This window comes from Hypomesus nipponensis, chromosome 8 (assembly GCF_054491055.1).
Source record: "Hypomesus nipponensis isolate SF chromosome 8, ASM5449105v1, whole genome shotgun sequence".
Lineage (NCBI taxonomy): Eukaryota > Metazoa > Chordata > Actinopteri > Osmeriformes > Osmeridae > Hypomesus > Hypomesus nipponensis.
Genome location: NC_140368.1, coordinates 8,852,452 through 8,872,068, shown reverse-complemented (window position 1 = coordinate 8,872,068; position 19,617 = coordinate 8,852,452). Strand labels below are relative to the sequence as shown.

At 44.9% G+C, this 19,617-nt stretch overlaps 1 protein-coding gene across 5 annotated transcripts; it reads right to left on the bottom strand.

Annotated features, from left to right (window-relative positions):
* Window positions 1-14: 14 nt before the first annotated feature.
* On the bottom strand, window positions 15-19,580 carry esyt2b (extended synaptotagmin-like protein 2b). Of its 5 annotated transcripts, XM_084703409.1 has the most exons (25): window positions 19,302-19,580; window positions 18,649-19,062; window positions 15,622-15,663; window positions 14,777-14,911; window positions 14,320-14,396; window positions 14,095-14,167; window positions 13,032-13,121; window positions 10,641-10,696; window positions 8,545-8,665; window positions 7,785-7,961; window positions 7,406-7,488; window positions 6,905-6,953; window positions 6,616-6,705; window positions 6,400-6,495; window positions 5,743-5,844; window positions 4,979-5,035; window positions 3,842-3,916; window positions 3,538-3,624; window positions 3,229-3,378; window positions 2,529-2,902; window positions 2,275-2,373; window positions 1,837-1,968; window positions 1,541-1,646; window positions 1,300-1,349; window positions 15-1,134 (listed from the first exon to the last, which is right to left on the bottom strand). In XM_084703409.1, exons 2-25 carry the CDS (start codon window positions 19,051-19,053, stop codon window positions 1,089-1,091), a joined length of 2,772 nt encoding a protein of 923 aa, XP_084559535.1. In that variant the 5' UTR covers window positions 19,054-19,062; window positions 19,302-19,580; the 3' UTR covers window positions 15-1,088. The 5 variants fall into 5 exon arrangements, with proteins under 5 accessions (XP_084559535.1, XP_084559539.1, XP_084559536.1 ...); XM_084703413.1 differs by lacking the exon at window positions 18,649-19,062; XM_084703410.1 differs by lacking the exon at window positions 4,979-5,035 and having other exon boundaries at window positions 18,649-19,580.
* Between the last annotated feature and the right edge of the window lie 37 nt (window positions 19,581-19,617).

Here is a 19,617-nt window from a genome sequence, read left to right as displayed (position 1 = left end):
CAAAAACGGACATGTCGTTTTTCCCAAGTAAAGTAACTCTTTTTATTATTATTTAAAAGCCTTAAGGCTGCTTGTTGTAAAACTCAAAGATGGCAAAACAGTTTGTATGTATAGTGATTTTTTAAGGCACAGGTAGGATAACAGGATGTGGGTTTGGTTATGGGTAGGTTCCAACTGTAATTAGTGCATGGCATACCTAGAATACAGTATGGCAAAATCTGTCATTTTGACACACACACGAAAAAAAATCAAACAATACTGCTCAAAAAAATGAGCATAATCCAATAGCTGACATAGCTGTCTGCTGTTACACATTCAGATATTACTTTTCTTTTACACACTATTCAAAACTGGAAATTCGGTAAACTCAAACTCTTAATTTAACATCCTGTACACAGATCCATACTATATACAGCACTTCCTCGTCCTGAAACTGTCACATTATTCAGACAATATTGCACCATGTCAATTCCGAACATAATTGGAAGCACAACTAAATTAAATAAAGGATACACATAACACTGCATGACAAAAAATGTATGTAACAAATAAACATATGTTATATATGCTACTTTCAACAACTTTTGTGGCTCTGCCTGTCCCTTTGGTGTGAATAGTGTTAACCGGATTTGTTGAAATCGGAGAAACCACATGTCTGCACGTGACATGTTAGCAGCGCTCCTTTTAAGGACGCATTCATATAACAGTACCGCAATCAATAGAAAGACCTGCACATTCTAACCAGTAACATTTACGCTTATTATGTGCGTGTACATAAAAACAGACAAGGCAGTAGATATGCTGTGACACATCTAAATCTTCCGGTAGACAATGCTTTTGACAACAGTGTGAACGTTCTCACTCCAAAGGGGATGCATATTGGGAACTCTGCTACGACACTTCATCTTTATAGCTGTCTGTGTTGAAGTGAGGAACAGACAGGCAACAAAATGTATGACATGAAAATGATGTGCCCTTCAAAGATTTCACTATACTGAAGTGGAGAGTTGTGTTTTCCTGTGGATGTCGGCAGGTTCAGACAGCGTGTTGTGTATCATGATCAGGAAGGGCTGATCGTGTCTCCTTTCCTATACTTGGGCAGGTTTGCAGGTGCCGTCTTCTGTGAGATTGTACCTACAAGAAGTCAAAAAGTGATTCAGAAACATCAACATATAGTGAACTATATTTGTCCACGCCATATTTCATATATTATGTAATTTCCCATATTCGGACTCAAAAACGTTCATATTAAACTGAAAATGTAATCCGAAAGAGCTGACAATATTCATTTTGATTTACCATTGGGTCCATCCTTTAGCTATGTCATCACTGCTCAAATCCACCAGTGCCTGTAAATGAACATGTAAATAATTAAACTACAAATTCCTCAATCAAATTCCTCATTCCTTAAAAACAAACAAAAAAAGAGCATCTATCTACTCAATGCCTGATCCACCATGTCCAAAAAATGATCCTAAAGGTTTAGCATAAAAGTACACTTTAAGGTTCAATTTGTGATTAAGACAGCACGTGCTGGTACCTTCCCAAGGAGTCCTTTGTGTTTGGACAGAATGCTTCCTCCATTCTTCACAGTTACATCTAGAGTTCTCCTGTGAAGCTCCACCATAGACACACTGAACTCAAACCTGCACACACACACACACACATACACACACTACTTGGTTCACCCCGCTCCATTTGAGAGACCTAATTGAGCTATTCAATTTCATTCGATATGTAATGCAAAACCGGTCCTTTTGTCCCCAACTGCAGAAAGTGAAGTGTTGAGTCACCTGATGGTTCAGTGTCTGTGTGTAACAGAAGGATGGGACTCACGTTTGATCGTATACTGGGTTCAGGGTCTTCTTCATAGTGCTGGTCTTCCTGCGGCCAGTCCTGCTCTTGTCGGGCAGCAGGTAAACACGGATAAAGGGGTCCGACCCATCCTTGGTGAATGCTATCAGGTTCCTGAGGGCATTAAGAAGTCAGTCATATCACTAATTACGACCATATTCCTTGAGGGTTTAGGTTGGGTTTTGGTGCAGTTCTATTCTATGGGCGTTTGTCAAGCCCATGTGTGACATTGCTTGTAAAAAGGCCTACACAAATAACATTTAATTTGATATCCTAGCTGTGGTTTTCTACGGAGAAATATGATTTGAGAACAAGATAAGATACGTGGTGTGAAGTGTTGGCATCATTCCGGCCCTCTTGCTCGTCTCCCAGTGATAAACAAACAGTATTCTACACCCGTTCTGGCACTCTGGCACTCACCGACAAGCGTGCACCACCACGATGAGCTTGTTCCTCTGGGAGCTGTGACGCACTGTCAGCTGGACTTCACCCAGAGGGTACTGGCGAGGCCCGCAACCACTGTCGACACAACACAGGCTTATTTTGTTTGTTATTATGTTCGTTTGTTAGTGAGTGAGTAAGTTCAAATGCACACGTGTTTGTAAGAGCATGACGTGTATTCCCGAGAGTGTGTCAGTGGCTGTGTGCGTGCACACGTGTGTGCGTGCACTTACTTCTGCAGCTGGCGTAGCCTCTGCTGCAGCTCCTGGGTGTGAAAGGGCAGGGAGATGTCTGAGGCCAGGCTGGCGTTGGACTCCTTGTGGGCCAGGTGCTTCTGGGAGCTGGAGATGCATGTGCCCAGGTCAGAGCTGCTCCGGAGGGGGCTGGCCGAGTAGGGCTCTCCCTCCCTCCGATGAGGGTGGAGAGTGTGGGTGGATGCCTCCATCGGGGTTGGAGGGGTCGGGGTCAGGGGGGACTCGGAGACGGACGGTCTGGGAGTGGGGATTGGGCCTGGGCCTGGGCCTGGGAGGTTGGCGGCCGAGCCGGCTTTCCTCACCTGGACGGAGGATGGCTGGCCGGACGCACTCTGCTTCTCAAGGCACAGGATCTACACATACACAGTGGGGGGGGGGGGTCAGGATGAATTTTACTGTCCATATTTGTATTCAACGAAACTAGGCTCGGCTAAAACTAGGCCTACTGCTTTGCCAATGCAGTTGATCAAGAAATGCAACTACAGTGGGAATAATGTAAAATGTACAGTGCACATAGAAATCATGTGTGCTGAGTACTTGATCAAGATAGGTGTGGTAGGAAAACCAGCGAAGCTGGCTTTTCCGCCCGTTTGCCGCCCACTGACATCCGACAGTGTCAGGCTGTGTGTATTCAGCCTGTGTTTGACAGCAGAGCCACAGGGGTGCAGTGCGTGTTTACCCGCAGTGCCATCTTGAGTTTGATGGTGGAGCTGGGCCCAGAGTTCTTGAGGGAGAAGCCCTGAGTCAGTGTCATGTCCTCCATCGCCAGCAGACCGCTCAGAGGCACCGTCAGGTTACCCAGGGTGCACTTGTGCCTGTCATCCTTCACCTGGGCGCAATCAACCGGGCCGACAGACAGCTAAGTTAGACTTACGACACAGCATACCCGTTTCATGTCACACTTTGGATTATTTTTCATTAGATTTCATATCATGGGGGTTGTAGTTCACTGGTAAGAGGTTTTTAATGTGAAGATGTGCAGTTGTACCTCCACTTCCAGTTCCTGCCTCCTGGGGTTGTGGACCAGGAAGGAGAATGCCTCCTCCCACAGAGGCTCGCTGGTCTTGTAACGGACCTGAGGAAACACAACAGCAGTACTGAATCACCATAGCAACATGACATGCACGACAACAACACCCAAGGGACAGAGGGAAAAAACAAAACAAATTGGAGATGAACTCACAGCCACAGTGGGCCTTTGCCCTAAGAATAAAAGGTTGGAAACACTCTCTCACTCAGTTTTTTTTCGTTATAGAGAGAAGTGTGTTGACAAGCTGTGGAGTCTCACCTACCTTACTGCTCAAGCTTTTGTGTCCGACTGTAAACTTAACCAAGGGACTGGGGTCACTGCTGCCCTTCTTCCCAGCCTGCACGAGGACGAGGAGAAGAGATGTGACTCAATCAAATAGACAGGAAGCAGTGTTACTCGTCACGTCATTCTAGGAGAAGTACACAGTTTACCGTGAAACTTGTTTTCATGTGTGCCAGATAACGTGATTGTTTAGGCTTTGACAGGCAGGGTAACCCAACACTGTAGCTTTCAAGGAAACAGCCCAGCCCCAGCTTAGACTTCTAGGAATTCTAATTGTGCTTTTGTGTTCTCCGGTTCACACAAAAGGCCAAACTAACAATTAACAATACTAGTATACATGAATGCATCTAAGGTTGCCAGGTTACTAGTGCTCACAATGCTCTGGGGAGACATGTCATATCTAATAGGCTACATGTGCACAATGAGAAACATGATAACTGTACAACGCAAACTGAACAAAGTACAGTACCACATGCCAGAACTGCGTTTTAAAGGGAACACAAAGCACAAATGGGGCAGGTTAAAAATGGTTCTCCATTATGGGTGTGTGTTTGTATGTATGTGTGTGTGTGTGTGTGTGTGTGTGTGGGGGGGGGGGGGGGGGGTAAACAAAACAGATACAAAATGCATTGAAGGGTATTTTAATGAATACACACAGAGATACTGTGTGTCTATCGTGTGGGTGAGGTTCTGATTTCTCTCCCTGACCCGTCTTTCTTTATCGTATCTCTAGTATCTCTTCAAGTACTACTTGAAAATCCACTTCAACTTCATCAAGGTTTACCCCAATTAAACGTGAGTCTCGCTAACAACAAAGCAAGTACCAACAGGATGAAATATGAGAATTCAGGAAGCATCACAAGCATGAAAATGAAATCTATGCAATGCAATCAAATCAGGCACATACTTTACCAAGTCATAACTGAGTCTCATTACAATGTCATCATCCATTGCCATGCATGTGACGAATCAGTGCTCGTATTACGGACACATGTCATTATTTTGGTTCTATTCGCCATGGTGTTCACAAGACTCTGGATGGCACAAACAGAGAACACACACAAACAAGCGGCATCTGTGTGACGTGTGCATGCGAGCCCGCTCTCTCTTACTTTACCTTCTTAAAGACTGAGGCTTGCTTCAACCCTTCATAGCTGAAGTCTAACAGGTTGGTCTTTTAGCCAAAGCGAGAGGGGGAGAGAACCACACCCGGAGTTAGTAGAATGAGGATGACTGAGTCTGGTTTAACTGTGTTAGAAGGTGATTGGTTGAGGACAACCCAGGGAGAGGATGAGGAAAAGGGTTACAAACAGATGTGTGGGAAAATAGAAAAGAAAAGAACTGTCAGAAGAATACATTTTGGACAGATCTGGGATTCACCACAGAAAATGGTTGTGGGAGACTTTGTGGAGCTAGTCGACTGTTTTCAACATGCCTAGGATTGGCTCTTAAGTGACTGACAAATATATGGAAAGATACTAAAGCTGAAGAAATACATGCCTGCCAGCTACTTTCTACTTGCTACAGCAAATCCGACAGATCGATAGATGGACACCCTTCAACACACCCCTCAATATGATGTATCTCAAAGCAAACCATCGACTGTTTCTATATACCTGACTGATTTACTGCATTGCTGGCTCTCCATAATGATTCTTCTTTTCCGATATCTTCCCTCCCACGTACAGCATATACTTTTTTCCATATATTATTTTATTAATCAATGGGTTTTTAGAATTGAAGGATTAGAAGTTACACCATGCAGCAAAGTCTCTTGACATTCTTTATGGTTGAAGACTGCAGGACCTCTGTTATCTGTTTCCACTCCACAACACACAATGCTAGCGCTAACGCCAGGATGCAGAGTACCGGAGGACTCACGAATAATGTTCTATACACTGGTGTACTGTTCTCACAAAAGACTAGGCCGGAAGCCCTCCTCTCTCTTAAGTTTCCACAGCCCAGACTCCCTGTGAAGACGCTCTTTATGGTGCAGGAACGGAGAGAGAGAAGAGGGAGGGGGGGGAAATGGAATAAGGGCTTGGAAAATGCTCCAGAGATGCTCTGCTACAGTAGGCTTGCTAATGGTTGGTGTCCTCTCCTGTGGCTGAGATCGGGGGGGGATGGGTCGGACAGATGTTTTCCTGGTCATGTGAGCTCACCTTGGGAAGAGACTCTAGGTCCTACGCATACCAAAAATGAGCTTCAACTGCTGCCCACAGTTGTTTTTTTTGTCTTTAACAGATCTACCTCTGGGCTTGGATCAGACTTGTTGGTCAAAAGACATTGGGTGTCTTTTGGGGTGAAAACGTTGCATAGTTGGGAGAAGGACAGGAGTAGAGAGAAGGAAACATGGATTCCTGACAAACACATAACAGATAAAGTGACTGAGGTCTTCAGGTCACCACTATGCATGTGAACAAGTCAGAAGAGGAAGACTGCAGCATATTATACAAACACCAGCGCAAGAAAAGCTCTACAGCCATTATATTCACAAAAGGGAACAATCATCAAACAAGTGTACTTGTGTCCACGTACCGGTAGGTTCTTGGCTGTGTCTAGATACACCACCAGCAGAGCAGATGAAAGACCCTCATTGGTGAGGCTCCTATCTGCACGCACGCTATTCAACACCTGATTGGACAGAGGAGACCAGGAAGCTGACACGCATCATGACAGACAGAATAACAAAGTGTCCGCTAAGTAAATACATCATTAAAGGGATCCCAAGAGAAGCAGGGGCCAACACCCTACCTGGTCCATCTTGTCAGGAGTGGAGAGAAGAGAAAGCCACTCTAGTTTCAAGTGGAGCTTCCCCGTAGAGATTTCTTCAAGATGAAACCACTGAAAATGTATTAATAAATGAATCCCAACAAGGTTGTTAAGTCTTCTGCATAAATCAAAGCAAAAAGGTTGATCAAGTATTTCAATACTTTTGAAGACATGTATTCATGAGGGTACATTTATATGATACATTAACATTGTCAATGAATCTGACAACCCCCCCCCAAAAAACAAAAAAACAAGCGAAAAGCATTTTTACCTCGTCCACCTTCTGCTCTTTGTGAAGCTCCGTCAGATCAATCATGAGGCTGCAATTTAAAGTGCAGACAAAGATTTAAACACGAGTCAGCAGGGGGAGTGAAAACATAGATTGATCTCAGCCGAGGTCTATATATATCTTTCGGCAGTGCGTTCGCACAGAGTTGGTCTGGACTTGCTTTCGTACACCAGCCGTCCGTCTTGCCCCTGGGAAGAACGCCCATGCTGAGCTTGGATAATTGCGGTCACTCATCAACGGGTTTCGTTATCTACGGTTGGCTAGAGAGCATCCATTATCTGGACGCGGTCAGGTGTCTTTGCACAGGGGTTTTCGGAACAATCTAGTTCATCCATGTACGAGATGTCAGCAGCGCCCAGGTCATTAGAGGAAGGTCTGGTATTGAACGTGAGCAAGCAGATGTAATAAAGCAGAAGCGAGCAGCGTTGGCTTCATGATGAAGCTCAGTCTGGGAAATGAACCCATCTGATCTGATGATCATACCTGCCCAGGAAGTCATCCTTGTCTGGGTCTTCATCAAACAGCTCGATCTCCAGGTGCTGGCCCGAGTGCTCGTACACCAAGGCCTAATGACCACAACGACACAGTGTCCACTCAGAACACGTCGACAACACATCTCCAAATGTTATTCATAACGCATGCTGTTTGTGCCTAGACACCTCAACACACACAATCCCTCCATTCGATTGACACAGTTTCCTGTTAGGAATGATATTGATTGAATAACACTTAGCCAGATTAGAGGAAGACAAGGAAAAAAAAACTCAAGGGTTGAACGCAAAGTGTATTTAAACGGTAAGTGTAACGGCTGCGCCGGGATGTCTGAGGAGTGAGTGAGTTACGCCTGTTTTCCATTCATCACCTCGTACACTTCGTTCCATTTGGGGTGGAGGCACTCCTTGATGGTCTTGCTCTGGAAGAGCTGGTTGCCTATCTGGATGACGCCGTAGGGGTCAGACTTGCCCTTGATCAGCCCCCCCAGGAACTTATCCTTGCCCTCCAGGTCCTGTGCCTCCAGGAAGTGGATGCGTAGGACTCCCTGGACAGATACACACGTACACGCACAGCAAAACATACATGAAACACATACAAAACATACATGAAACACATACAAAACATACATGAAACACATACAAAACATACATGAAACACATACAAAACATACATTAAACACATACATTAAAAGAAAATATGGGCGCGCACACACACAAAGAGGGACCACTTGAGGGCAGGGAGAGTTTTAATTATAGAAGCCTGTGACACTTCCAGGCCAAGCTAGGAAGAGGAGATAAGAGCTGACATTAGCTGTGGAACATAACAAGGCTTTGCTCGCAGCTGTGTGAAACACGACCGCAAGTCATCAAGACAGAGTCGACGATCTGTCCTTATCAAAACAAAAGTGTGAGTGAATCAAATGATGCGTGATAGTGTGGGTCTTCTCACTGCTACTAGGTACATTGTCATTATCTTAGCATTATTGTTGGTAGTTACTTTGGAGCGCTACTGTTGCAGATGTTATGTGTAACAACTCGTGGTTTTGTTGTTGTTGACATGAATGCTAAATGAAGCGAAGGCTGAATGCTAACTGAATATTGCATGATGTTGTAGGTCAGAGACACTACCTTAGGCAGGGGGAAGCGCAGTTTAGCCAGCTCCACATCTCCCACCAGGGGAATGGTGATGCGGTTGGGTAACACCAGGTAGCTGTAAATGATGTCTTGAATTATACTGTCCGAAAAGCCACTGAAAAAAGACAGAGATTACATTTACATGTATTCATTTCAGATTAGATGGATTGAATGGATTAGATATACCGATCTGTAATCTAATATCATTGGTGTATACATCATGTTCACATAATCTTATTTAAGCAGAAAGGAATATGTTGTTTGGTTATTCTGAACGTTAGACAGAAGGGAACATTGGAATGGGTTCAAGCACGTTGTTGGAATAAGCCGACAAAGCTCAAAATATCACTGTGATCCAGTAAGAAGTCAATAATATACAACGACCTTCAGGTCCTTCCACAGGACAACAACAGAGACCTACAGGCCACAGTGAGGGAATCCAAATACAGATACATGTACTGGCAGTAACCTAGCAACGGGAGGTATTTACTAATGCTGGCGGACGCAAAACGGCTTTTTAACTGGTCGTCAGTTCTCAGATACACATGTCTTCAAAGTGACATTCAAGCACGCTGAACTGTCGCTGACAGCGCAGCATCACCTCAGGGTGCCTCCGCACCATGTCTTCTCCTCAGAAAAAAAACCCCACACTCATTATTTCCTTTCTCTGTCCAGCCTTAAGGAAGATACAGCCAGGCCGGTGTGCTCCTCACTGATCAGATTTAAAGGGGCATTAGAGGCAACATGACTCTCTCCCTTAGAGCATGATCGATCACGTGGAGGAGGTGCACGGTTTGGGGGGTGGGGTGTGGGGGGGGCAGGGCTGTAGCCGTGTGGCAACGGCCGTGGAAGATTCCGGCAGCTTCAGCTGTTATTGTTCCCTGCTGACCTTGCGGCGGCGGGTGACTCCGCCGTCCTCACCAGAAATAACATCAGACCGCCACAACACACGGCCACAGACACACGCACGCGCGCACACATTCAGTGGAGTTGCTGAGAAACGTCTATCAGATAAAGAACGGGCTATCAGATAAAGAGGGAGAGAGAGAGAGAGAGAGAGAGAGAGAGAGAGAGAGAGAGAGAGACTTTATGAACCGTGGTGTGGTTCTGGGGGGGCGGGGACTATGACAGCACGGTGGGGTGGGCTAAGGGAGAAGGGGGCGGGAGAGTGGGAGTGTCTTCAGACTGCTGTAGTATGCAGCTGACGCTGCCAGTCCCCTGCGCTCAGGGAGCTAGGGCTGGAGCTGGAGCATGTCTCCTAACGCTAGACGACCCCATTCCCAAACCAGCCCTGCAACACTCCCACCACCCATTGCACATGAGCAGGGGTCCCATATCACACACACACACACATCAAATTGAGTCATAGTCTACTGGCAGTTGAGATTGATTACACATTTCCAGATTCTTTTCTGAGGTTGGGCTGGCGTGTCCGTCTGTCTGTCCTCCAAGAGATATGATTTCATTTTTGATTTCAGGTGCTTCAACAGTGGAAAGTATTTCCCCACATTGTCCCCGCTAACAGTAAGTATTTGTTCTATAAGCTATTGAAAAACCAAAGTAGCTAAACAGCTGCGCTTTACAAAGCGATCTCTTTAATTCCAACTCGCCTGAAGAATTCCCCAAGTCCCCTGGTCATTAGCCAATTATGTCTCAATAGTCAAGTATTTCAAACCCACCGAGAGCGGACCGATGTAGCAACTATTGTACTTTCACTGAGACTAAAAGAATGACATTTTAAGAGAGAATGGGATGAAAACTGCAGTCTTTTGACTGAGCCGTGCCACTACCCTGACTGTGGCTTTGTAAAGCACTTGCAGCACTGTGTTAAGAATGAAGGCTTAATGAGGTGAAAGCACTACAGCCGTGAGGCCATATTCTCCTCGCAAGAATAAAACACTCACATGGGCCACTGCAAAAACACACACAAACACACCCTCTCGACACACACACACACATTGACACGCACAAAAAGAGATAAAATACCTACAAACTCAACATGCATAGCTACTCTGATAAGCCCTGCAGATAACCGTGCGGGCTCAGTGTGTTAGGAGAGTGGGCTGACAAACCAGTTTCCCACGACTTACTTTAGCCCAGGAATGTCTAGAATATTGGTCAGGCCAGTCCAGTTGATGTCCAAAATCTACAAAACAGAAAGAGGACAGCAGAGAAGACGAGGAGAGAGAAACAGAAAGAGAGAGAACAATTAGGACGCCAATCAAGAGAAAACATACGCGCAGACAAAACCATATTTCCCTGCAGTGCAGTAGCTGGTTATTGTTCTCATTTCTTTCAGTCACGGGTTCATTTAATTTCTCTGAGGGAAAACTAAGATATAAGAGGGGAGGGTGGAAAAGAACAGGCCTCCTCTTAACTGGATAAAGCGTTCAACTTTACCGATTTTTCCGCCACACTTGATGTACCGTCAGAGTGGCACAGCTCTTAATAAATACAGATACTACTAAAACACAACACCAGGAACAGCCAATTGACTGCCAAAAGGCATACCGACACACATTCCTGCTACGAAACCAGTTCTACCACAAATCATACCAACTCGAGGTTTAACAAAGACCCCACAGTAAGGAGTGTGTGTTATTAAACCTCGACGGACAGGGCCGTTTTTTCCCGTGACTCCTAGTGCAAAAGGGGCCAGATCCCCTTGAGGCCTCTTGGTGAGTCATCACCAGCTCAGTGAGCCAGCAAATCCTGCCGAGCGACTGCACAAACACCTGGCTTACTAAAACATTCACAACCCAAATCGCCTCGAGAAACAGCATGGCTGGTGTGGACAAAATGGGATCAATGGATGTGTACTGTATTGTTGTATTGTTGTTCTAGGCCAGACTGATGCTGTTAACACTGCACTTGATGTAGGTAGATCACAAGCGCAGAGTCACGGGAAAGACACTGTACTCTGAGGCGGGAACGGGCATACAGCTGACAGCTCCACTTTAAAATCCTCTTAACACTGCGGCACTTTCATTTGTCTCTAGACCCGAAGTATTGGTTTCACTGTGAGTATTAATTGCTATTCCTTTCCAACCCCCTCTGTCATCTCTATCTCTCTCTCCATGTCTTTGTGTCTTTCTCTCTCCCTTGCTACTTATGTGCTGAGCAGAAGATATGCACTTGTGCAGCAGTGATGGTTTAAAGGGGGGGGTGGGGGTGGGGGGGGTGGGGGGTTGGCACTGCAGGGTTATCAAAGCTGCTTCCCAAACAGCAGGCAGCACCTCTCCTCTGGGCCACAACACCTGGTAACAAACAAACACCAAGCCCCAGCACAACTGGGTGGCAATGCCCCAGGCTTCACCTGAAAGTGGAAAACAACTAATGAAGGTTTGATTGTTTTGAATGTCCCCCCTACCGGCCTATTCAGGCCGGTACAAATGCTGCATCAGCATCCTTTCATGTTCTGAATAACGCATGAGTAATCTCAGCAATGTCACATAAAGCATGTGTTGCCTATACTTTTTGCATCACCTTTATGACCATATCATATCATCCTGTGTATAACCACTGTATAACCACAGAATCAACATTCTGTCCTGAATAATGTATTAGGTATCATTAACGGTAAATGTTTAACGTTATTACAACAAACAGTGCTGCAGTCGTGCACACAACGTTTAATTTAGCTATTTTACTTGGGTTTTTCATGAAACCCAACAAAGACTGGGGCTTAACCTATTATGGTCTGAGAATGTTTTACTTTTATTTGGCACAAAAGATCAGTCCATTTATGGCGAGCACTCATACAAAGAAGACTGAAGCTTTGGTATGCAGTTCAGTTCACTGTAAGGCAGTCTGGTATATGCGGTGTAGTCTTATACATAGTTCTTTCTGCTTTCTTCCAGTTCATGTTTGCAGGGTCAGGCTGACTTAAGGTAGAGACATTATCAGCTGCAAGGCCACTGGGATAGCTGTGTGTGCAAGTGTGTGTGTGTGTGCGTGCATGCGTGTTTGTGTGGGTCTGTGGTTGTGTGTGTGTGTACCTGTGCGCTTATATCATTAACACCAACCGGTCCTGACATCCACATAAAAAGAATGTGATTTACTGACTAGCTCCTGCACACATCCCCCAACCCATGTCTCTTGCAGTCGATCTGCTCCCTGTCTCTCTCTCTCTCTCTCTCTCTCTCTCTCTCTCTCTATCTCTCTCTCTCTCTCTGTCTCTCTCTCTCTCTCTCTCTCTCTCTATGTCTCTCTCTCTGCGTGGGCTGCAGAGGCACAGAAGAGAAAGCTACCAAAGTAGGGCTAGCCTCATCTGTAGCTATTTAAGGCTCCATCTTATCCACTGGGAAAATCCCATTCCGACTTGAGGTACCAAAAGAGTTGGCAGCAATCTCTGAACTAAAAAAGAAAGGGAGTGAAAGAGAGAGGGATCGATTAACCGCCATCTCGGACACGTTTATGAGCAGGCGCCTTGGACGGTGATGTGAAAGTCGGACGCAGGATGGGGAGTGCCGGGGACTCACAGGCTTCTTGAGGAAGAATATCGACAGGGCTCCAATGAGAGGCATGTCACCTAGCAACGGCTCCATGACCACTCGCAACACACCGTGGAGCTGTGGAGACAGAGGGTTAGGGCGTGAGACGAAAGCACTGGCGACGTCGGACCTGCTCACACGACACACACACACAGACAAACACACTACTGTTGCCACCCAAACAGGCATTGGCACACACACACACACACACACAGACTAGGACAGACACATGACACAGGACAGGGAACGGGCCCACTGACCCACCTAATGAGCTCTCCTCACAATCTCTGAGAAGGAACGTTCCACAGAGGGACGCTGCATCACATGAATGAAAGAGATAGTGTTCAGTCAGCCAATGCACACAGTGCCATCCAAGCCAACTCAACACTTGGAGTCACTCTCCATAAGTGTATGTCATACATGTAGTATAACGATTGACAAGCATCCTTCACATATGTCTATAATACTGGATTGAAATAATACATTTTGATTCAATGAATTGGTCAAACATAATTTGTGATTTCGAAATGTGTGGCTGTTTTGGCACGACACTACAGCACAGTCTGAGTGTGTCTGTGTTTTCTGTTCAATAATAAAGGTGCTCAGAGTGAAGGTTGCTCAGGGATAGTGTTTTTTCTCAATGCAGACAACTTGATTGCTTTTCCTGTCAGCTATATTCTGTTATCCACTGGCCAGTTACATATTTCAGCACTTCAGCATAGTTCTATTTTCTTTTGGTCTCCCACAAATACACACACACACAAACAACACACACACACATATATACATACCGATATGATGTTGTTTTCAAATGAGCTAAGTCAATGTGAGATTACAAAGTGTAGAAATATAATATTGATAACACAGTACAAAACCTTAATTAAACACCCGACATATGAATCTACCTAGATTTAATAGTATATGGTAACAAGTGGTATAACAAAATGTGATGAATGTGCTCCACTTCCGTTTATTATAAAAAATGTACAAAAGTTAATTAATATATGTAATTTTGGAAACATCTGCAACATTTACCAGAAGTTTCCATTACCTGAACGCTCTTAATGCCAGCTTTGCAGTAGTATCTTTTCACTTCTACATCAATTTCAGTGTTCCCAACAAAACTGCAAAGAAACAAGTGTCAGCATATTCAAACCTCAATGTAGCAGCAGTCTATTAAAACTGAGTTTGGTTTTGAATGCAAGATGAGCTGTGGAAAAAGGACCCTCCAGGTGTGACATGACTGTGTATGTACTGGCAGGATAAGCCAGGTCACCTGATTTGTAGATCCATGATGATTTGACGCTTGTCCACGTTCTCTGTGTAAACCTTGACCCCGTTGACCCTGAGGGGCTGGACCCAAAACAGACAACGGATCATGCCAACACATCTCTGCTCGTCTAAGATCACATCCCCCCCCCCCCCCCAGCGTGACAGTTCCCCACAACCGTGACCCTAGAGCGGAAACTATTTCAGAAACACCCACCCCTCCCCCTGCTGTCCTTACAACGCCTGCTAGGGGTCTTACTTTGTCTCAGAATAAACAGCCGAAACATAACCATTTCAGAATGACATTTCACAAACTTCAAAACCACACGGCCACTTTGTTTAAAGGGTTTATGATGTCAAGAGTTTCACTATGGTTATATATATGTCTAACTACCGTCTAACTACCAACAAGCCAACTATGACCTAAGGGCTCTCTCCCACCATGGCTAGGCAGTGACTCTCACCTTGTCGCCCATGTCGATCTTGCTGAAGCAGAATGAGCCCAGGTGGCCATTGGCTTCCTTCACTGCCGGCTCAATGGTGTCCTTGAACAGCTTCTCCACAAACTGGCAGATGTAGGGCCACATCTGTCTCACTGTCTGAGCAGGTCACAGAAGGGAAACAGGTCAGTGGGCTGGCACCAAGGGCACCATTGGCACCTGCCTGGTTGCTGCTCTGGCCAACACTTTCTGGAGTCATGATCTGGCAGCTTTCATCATAGCCATTAGGGGTTCGCCTCTCTAAGACTATCTTGCTGAGGTATTACTAATCTACTAAATGGCTATAGAATGTGCCATCCAACAAAAACTGTAGATTACAACTAACCTTCACCAAAAGGATGTGTCCATGACTGCTATGTGAACGCCTTTCATTCATCTCCTCACGTCTATAATTCAGCATGCATGCAAGGGCGCATGCTGGTGAAATTTTTATCAGCTTGCGCTTAACATAAAGTAGTGTTGGTCGTAGTGTGTACATATCAATATTTCAAACGTCCAAGTTCAGGGGATTTCAATGGGGAGTGGTCAAAGAAACTGGAATATGACTGGCTCCTTGGTTAACGCATCGTATGGGGCAGTGACTGTGTGCTTCAGCATGCCGCATTGTGCGTCGCTGCATCTACCGCTATAGATCTGCTGGTGTGAGGATGGGATGGGGGAGGGACAGAGAGAGAGAAAGAGGTGAGATAGAGAGATGTATAGGGAGAGAAAAAAGCTCCACATTCCTGTGTAGTCATCAAAGAGGATTTGAAAGCAGAGGCAGGCCTTCATCCAAAAATAATAGATCAGACAATATGTGTTGTCATTACCTTGTTTAACCACTCCACTCTTTCAACGTCAGGGTAGTGGACCTGGGGAGGGTGAGGAACAACAGACATTAATGAGTGTGTGTGTTGAATTCTAGGAGCAATCTTGTTTCAGGTTTTGTTACTGACTATCTTTGTGTAATGACAAATATCTCTTGTTGCACCAATCATCTGGTCATCAAATATACAGTGGCTGAGCACAGCACAGACTGAGCATCAGGGATAGAGATAAGTACCCTAGGCATGTACTCTTTCTTCACACACACACACAGTCAATCTCACTCACTCACTCATTCACACACACCATCTGTGTATCATTCATTTTCTCTCTTCCTGACCCCCCCCCCCCCCGTTTCCCCTTCTTCCACCATGAATGAATAACAGCAGCCCCCACATTTTTCAGTATGACAACAACCTTTTCTAAACAGAGAGCAAGACACCCTTTCATCCCACATGTACAACGGAAAAAATAAGCCGTCTATTTGTTATTCCCCATGCGGCAATAGAAGCTGTGATGGAGCTGAGTTAAATACTGATGCAGGTAGGAAGAGAGCTGATTCAGCATTACTGGGACTGGGAGGAACTGAGCAGGGAGAGGAGTAGGAGGACTGGGAGTAGAAGCAGCAGAAACACACACTGGATCATACAGAATTAAAACCTGGAAGTGACTCTGTGAAGCAATTAGGAACACTCACGGGGTGAGTGACAGGGTTGGCAATGATCTGGTCCCCAAGTACATCCATGCTGCTTAAAGGCTCTGAAATGGCCTCAGGAGGACTATATCTACAGCATGTAAGATGTTTTTATTGCAAAATGCCCATTGGGACAGGCCTTTCTTGAACAGCTCTAACCCTGTTAATAATCCCTTTACACGTAGACTGTAGGTTTGTCATTTTCAAATGAATAAAATATGAAGATGGGAAGTTGATGTGACCAAAAGGGAAGTGTAGCGCAGACCTTTGTCAGAAGGACAGCGGAAGCTAAGACATCACGTACAGGATGAAATCAGGTTTGGTTGTCCACAAAGCTGAAATCTTTGCCGACACCATGTCTTTTCTCTTCAAGAGATTCTCGAGAGGATTTTATTTTTTGTTCCACTTTGCCTTCACCTTGAGAACTTGTGTCTCCCAGGACTGGTGAATAAGCTGCCGGATCTGTTTAGGCCTACTTCTCACAGTCGGCAGCATTAAACTGCAGATGACTCACTCTATATACTTCACCACCAAAAAAGACTTCAGCTTTACACACAAAATAAATAATATAATAGCGCAGCATTTTTTTGCCTGATAGAAAAAGCTTCTTCAGCTCATTTTTCCAGATTTATGAACGCTGTCAGATAGTGTGTTGGTAGTGCTCCTGTGTAAAAATGTTTTTAAAACAAAGTAAACTACAGTATGTACATATGTATTTATTAAATATGTATTCAAATGGATTACCAACAAAAATATAGAGGATATAGACTCGTCTGTGAACTCATCCCGTCTGAGAAATTATATGGAGAAACCTTTTCGAGTGAGCAGTGGATTACAGTTTGAGCTCCATGAAATGTCTGGGGAGGTAGGCTGAGGAGAAATGCCTGGTTCATTAAATGTTTCAATTTAAAAGTTAAAACGTTTCTCATAAGGACAGGAAGCATCATACAGTCTCCTAAATATGACCTACATAAGTACATTGTCTTCCTCCTCCATAAGAAACACCAGATCAGGTGTCTGTTATATCAGGGAGTGTCCTCTGGAGGCTGTGCAACACAATAGCTCAGTGTGTTGGTCACTGTAAAACAACTATGAGGATACATACATTGAAAAAACAACTACTCTGGAAAAAACACCCCTAAGCATGCTACTGTTCAGTAGTGCTTGCTGGCAGCTCCCACAGAGGAAAGGCATTTCATCTACTGGCAAATTGAATCAGGGCATATTTGTTGGAACCTTAGGGCCTATCTCATAACATTCTACCAGCAGATCTTGGACATTGTCTGTCTGTGAATTAGACAGTTTGAATCATTTGTGTTACTTTACACACAGGAACCCAACTTGATGTATTATGAGCTGTTAGGTCGTTCTGTTGGTCTGTAGGCCCCTTAACTAAGATATCATGGTTTGGGTTACACCTTTATTAAGCTTTAGGCTGGCTATGAAATGGAAAAGTACTTTTTTGTACCGATTACATCCTCTATCCAGTATTTTCCACTTATCATCGAGGGACCCTTGTTATATAGAAGTAGTATATTCAGGCCCGATTGATCCCTTTAAAATCCAATGGTGCTGAAGAAGGGTGATCTCAAGCGCTGTCTGACACAACCTTTTCAGGTGATTGAGCCTTAGGCAAGCCACAGGGCACAGGACAGTGGGACAAGGCCAAACATTTGGGATAAAAATAGAGTGAAAATTGGTCATGACACCTCATGTTTTTCCCATGACCAAATTGGCAGTCACCTTGTCAGTTGGAAGGGCAGAAGACACCATAGCTGTTCCCCAAATTCCCTGTAGATGACTTGGGCTGTTATGTTAATGAGGGTCACAACCAAATCACATTCTTAGTTTCTGGCCGTAAATGGTTCAAAGCACCAAATTAATTTACAGGTGACCCTGTTAAGTTTCAGTATTAAACTTGCCCATCACTCCCATTGCCTTATGTATACCACATGGGCGGCCAGACTTCAGTGAAAGTCAACTTTTGACTAATATGTTAGTGAGAAGTTGATCTTCCATTCTTTAGGATGCAGTTAGCTGTTGTTACACAGTGGTGGGTCGTCCTATAATAGCAGGGTCCCTGTGGGCATCTGCATGTGCCCGGGTGTCCGGTTTACTATTGTGCCTGGCTGTATTTAGAAAGTGGCTCAGTGTAATGTCACTGCTGAGGACAGCTGCCTAATCACAGCTTTACATGACACTATTGCTACCTCCTCAAGTCTGGTGATGGTTTTCCTAGAAACTCAGAAATCGTTTCACATGGACTTACAGATAACATGAAATCCTATCCATGGAAATAAATGTGTGGTAATGTATCCCCTTTTAGGCCTCATCTTACCCATGACGGCAAATCTGAGGTGCTCAGACTTTGCTTTACGGTTTTCTCCTCTTGTTCAAAGAACGCATAGGCTCTGCTCAGTCTATTGTTCTTGCCTCCAGTGTTTCTTCTCCACCAGTAGAATATGACAAGTCCAATCAGTAGCCAACTGAAACTGAATTCCAAATAACCCAGAACGTATATGGGGAAAATAAGAACAAACGTCTTTGCGAATTGAATCCACGTGTGAGTGAGTTCCCCCGCTGTGGACCCCAAGCTGTTATCTGGTAGGTCCGCCGAGGGTTGAGCAAAGTTCGGATTCGCCGGAGCTGGGCTCGGTGAGTTTTGTCCATTTTCCTTAGGTCCAGTGGAACTTGCGTTCTGTGAATGTGCTGCTCGTACAGCCGTCATGCTGTCTCTTGACATTTCTTTTCCCTAAAAGTCAATGTTGTTTAGAGTTATAAAAGAGCGTCCTCTTTTTGGTCAAACCGGTTTCCATCCGTAAGTGAAATTAACATTCTAATAGCCCATTTAGGTTAGGTCGCCTTCACACCAGCACATTTTGCGCTGATAGAGGGGGCGTTAGCTGTAAGTTGCAACCAGCTTCACCGATAACAAGTAATACATGACAAAATCACGGACACAATAAATGATTCCTCAAATCAACAACACACCTATTCTGCGAACCGAACAGTCCACTTCATTTGTCCCACCGCAGCTGGGTGTTGGAGCGCTCGAGCGACAGGCGCATGATCGCGTTCTGCCCACCTTCCATCTCGCTTCAAGAAGATGAATGGCAAGAGCGCAAAATCGCCACCTCGTGCTCACCAACTGTATAAACACAACAAAAACACTGGTTGGCTAAAAATGTATGGCCATTGAATCAGGTTCAGCTAATCAACATCGCATTTAGACATTGCACAATTATATACAATACATTCACAGATTAAACTGGAGCCTATTCCCAACATGATTGATTATTCTGGCATT

Coding starts and splice junctions, on each gene's coding strand:
- esyt2b (XM_084703409.1), bottom strand. CDS start 19,053: ATGTCAAGAGACAGCATGACGGCTGTACGAGCAGCACATTCACAGAAC. Junction 6,496..6,615: donor CTCCTGACAAGATGGACCAG/GTAGGGTGTTGG, acceptor CTGTCCAATCAG/GTGTTGAATAGCGTGCGTGC. Junction 5,845..6,399: donor ACACAGCCAAGAACCTACCG/GTACGTGGACAC, acceptor TGCACCATAAAG/AGCGTCTTCACAGGGAGTCT.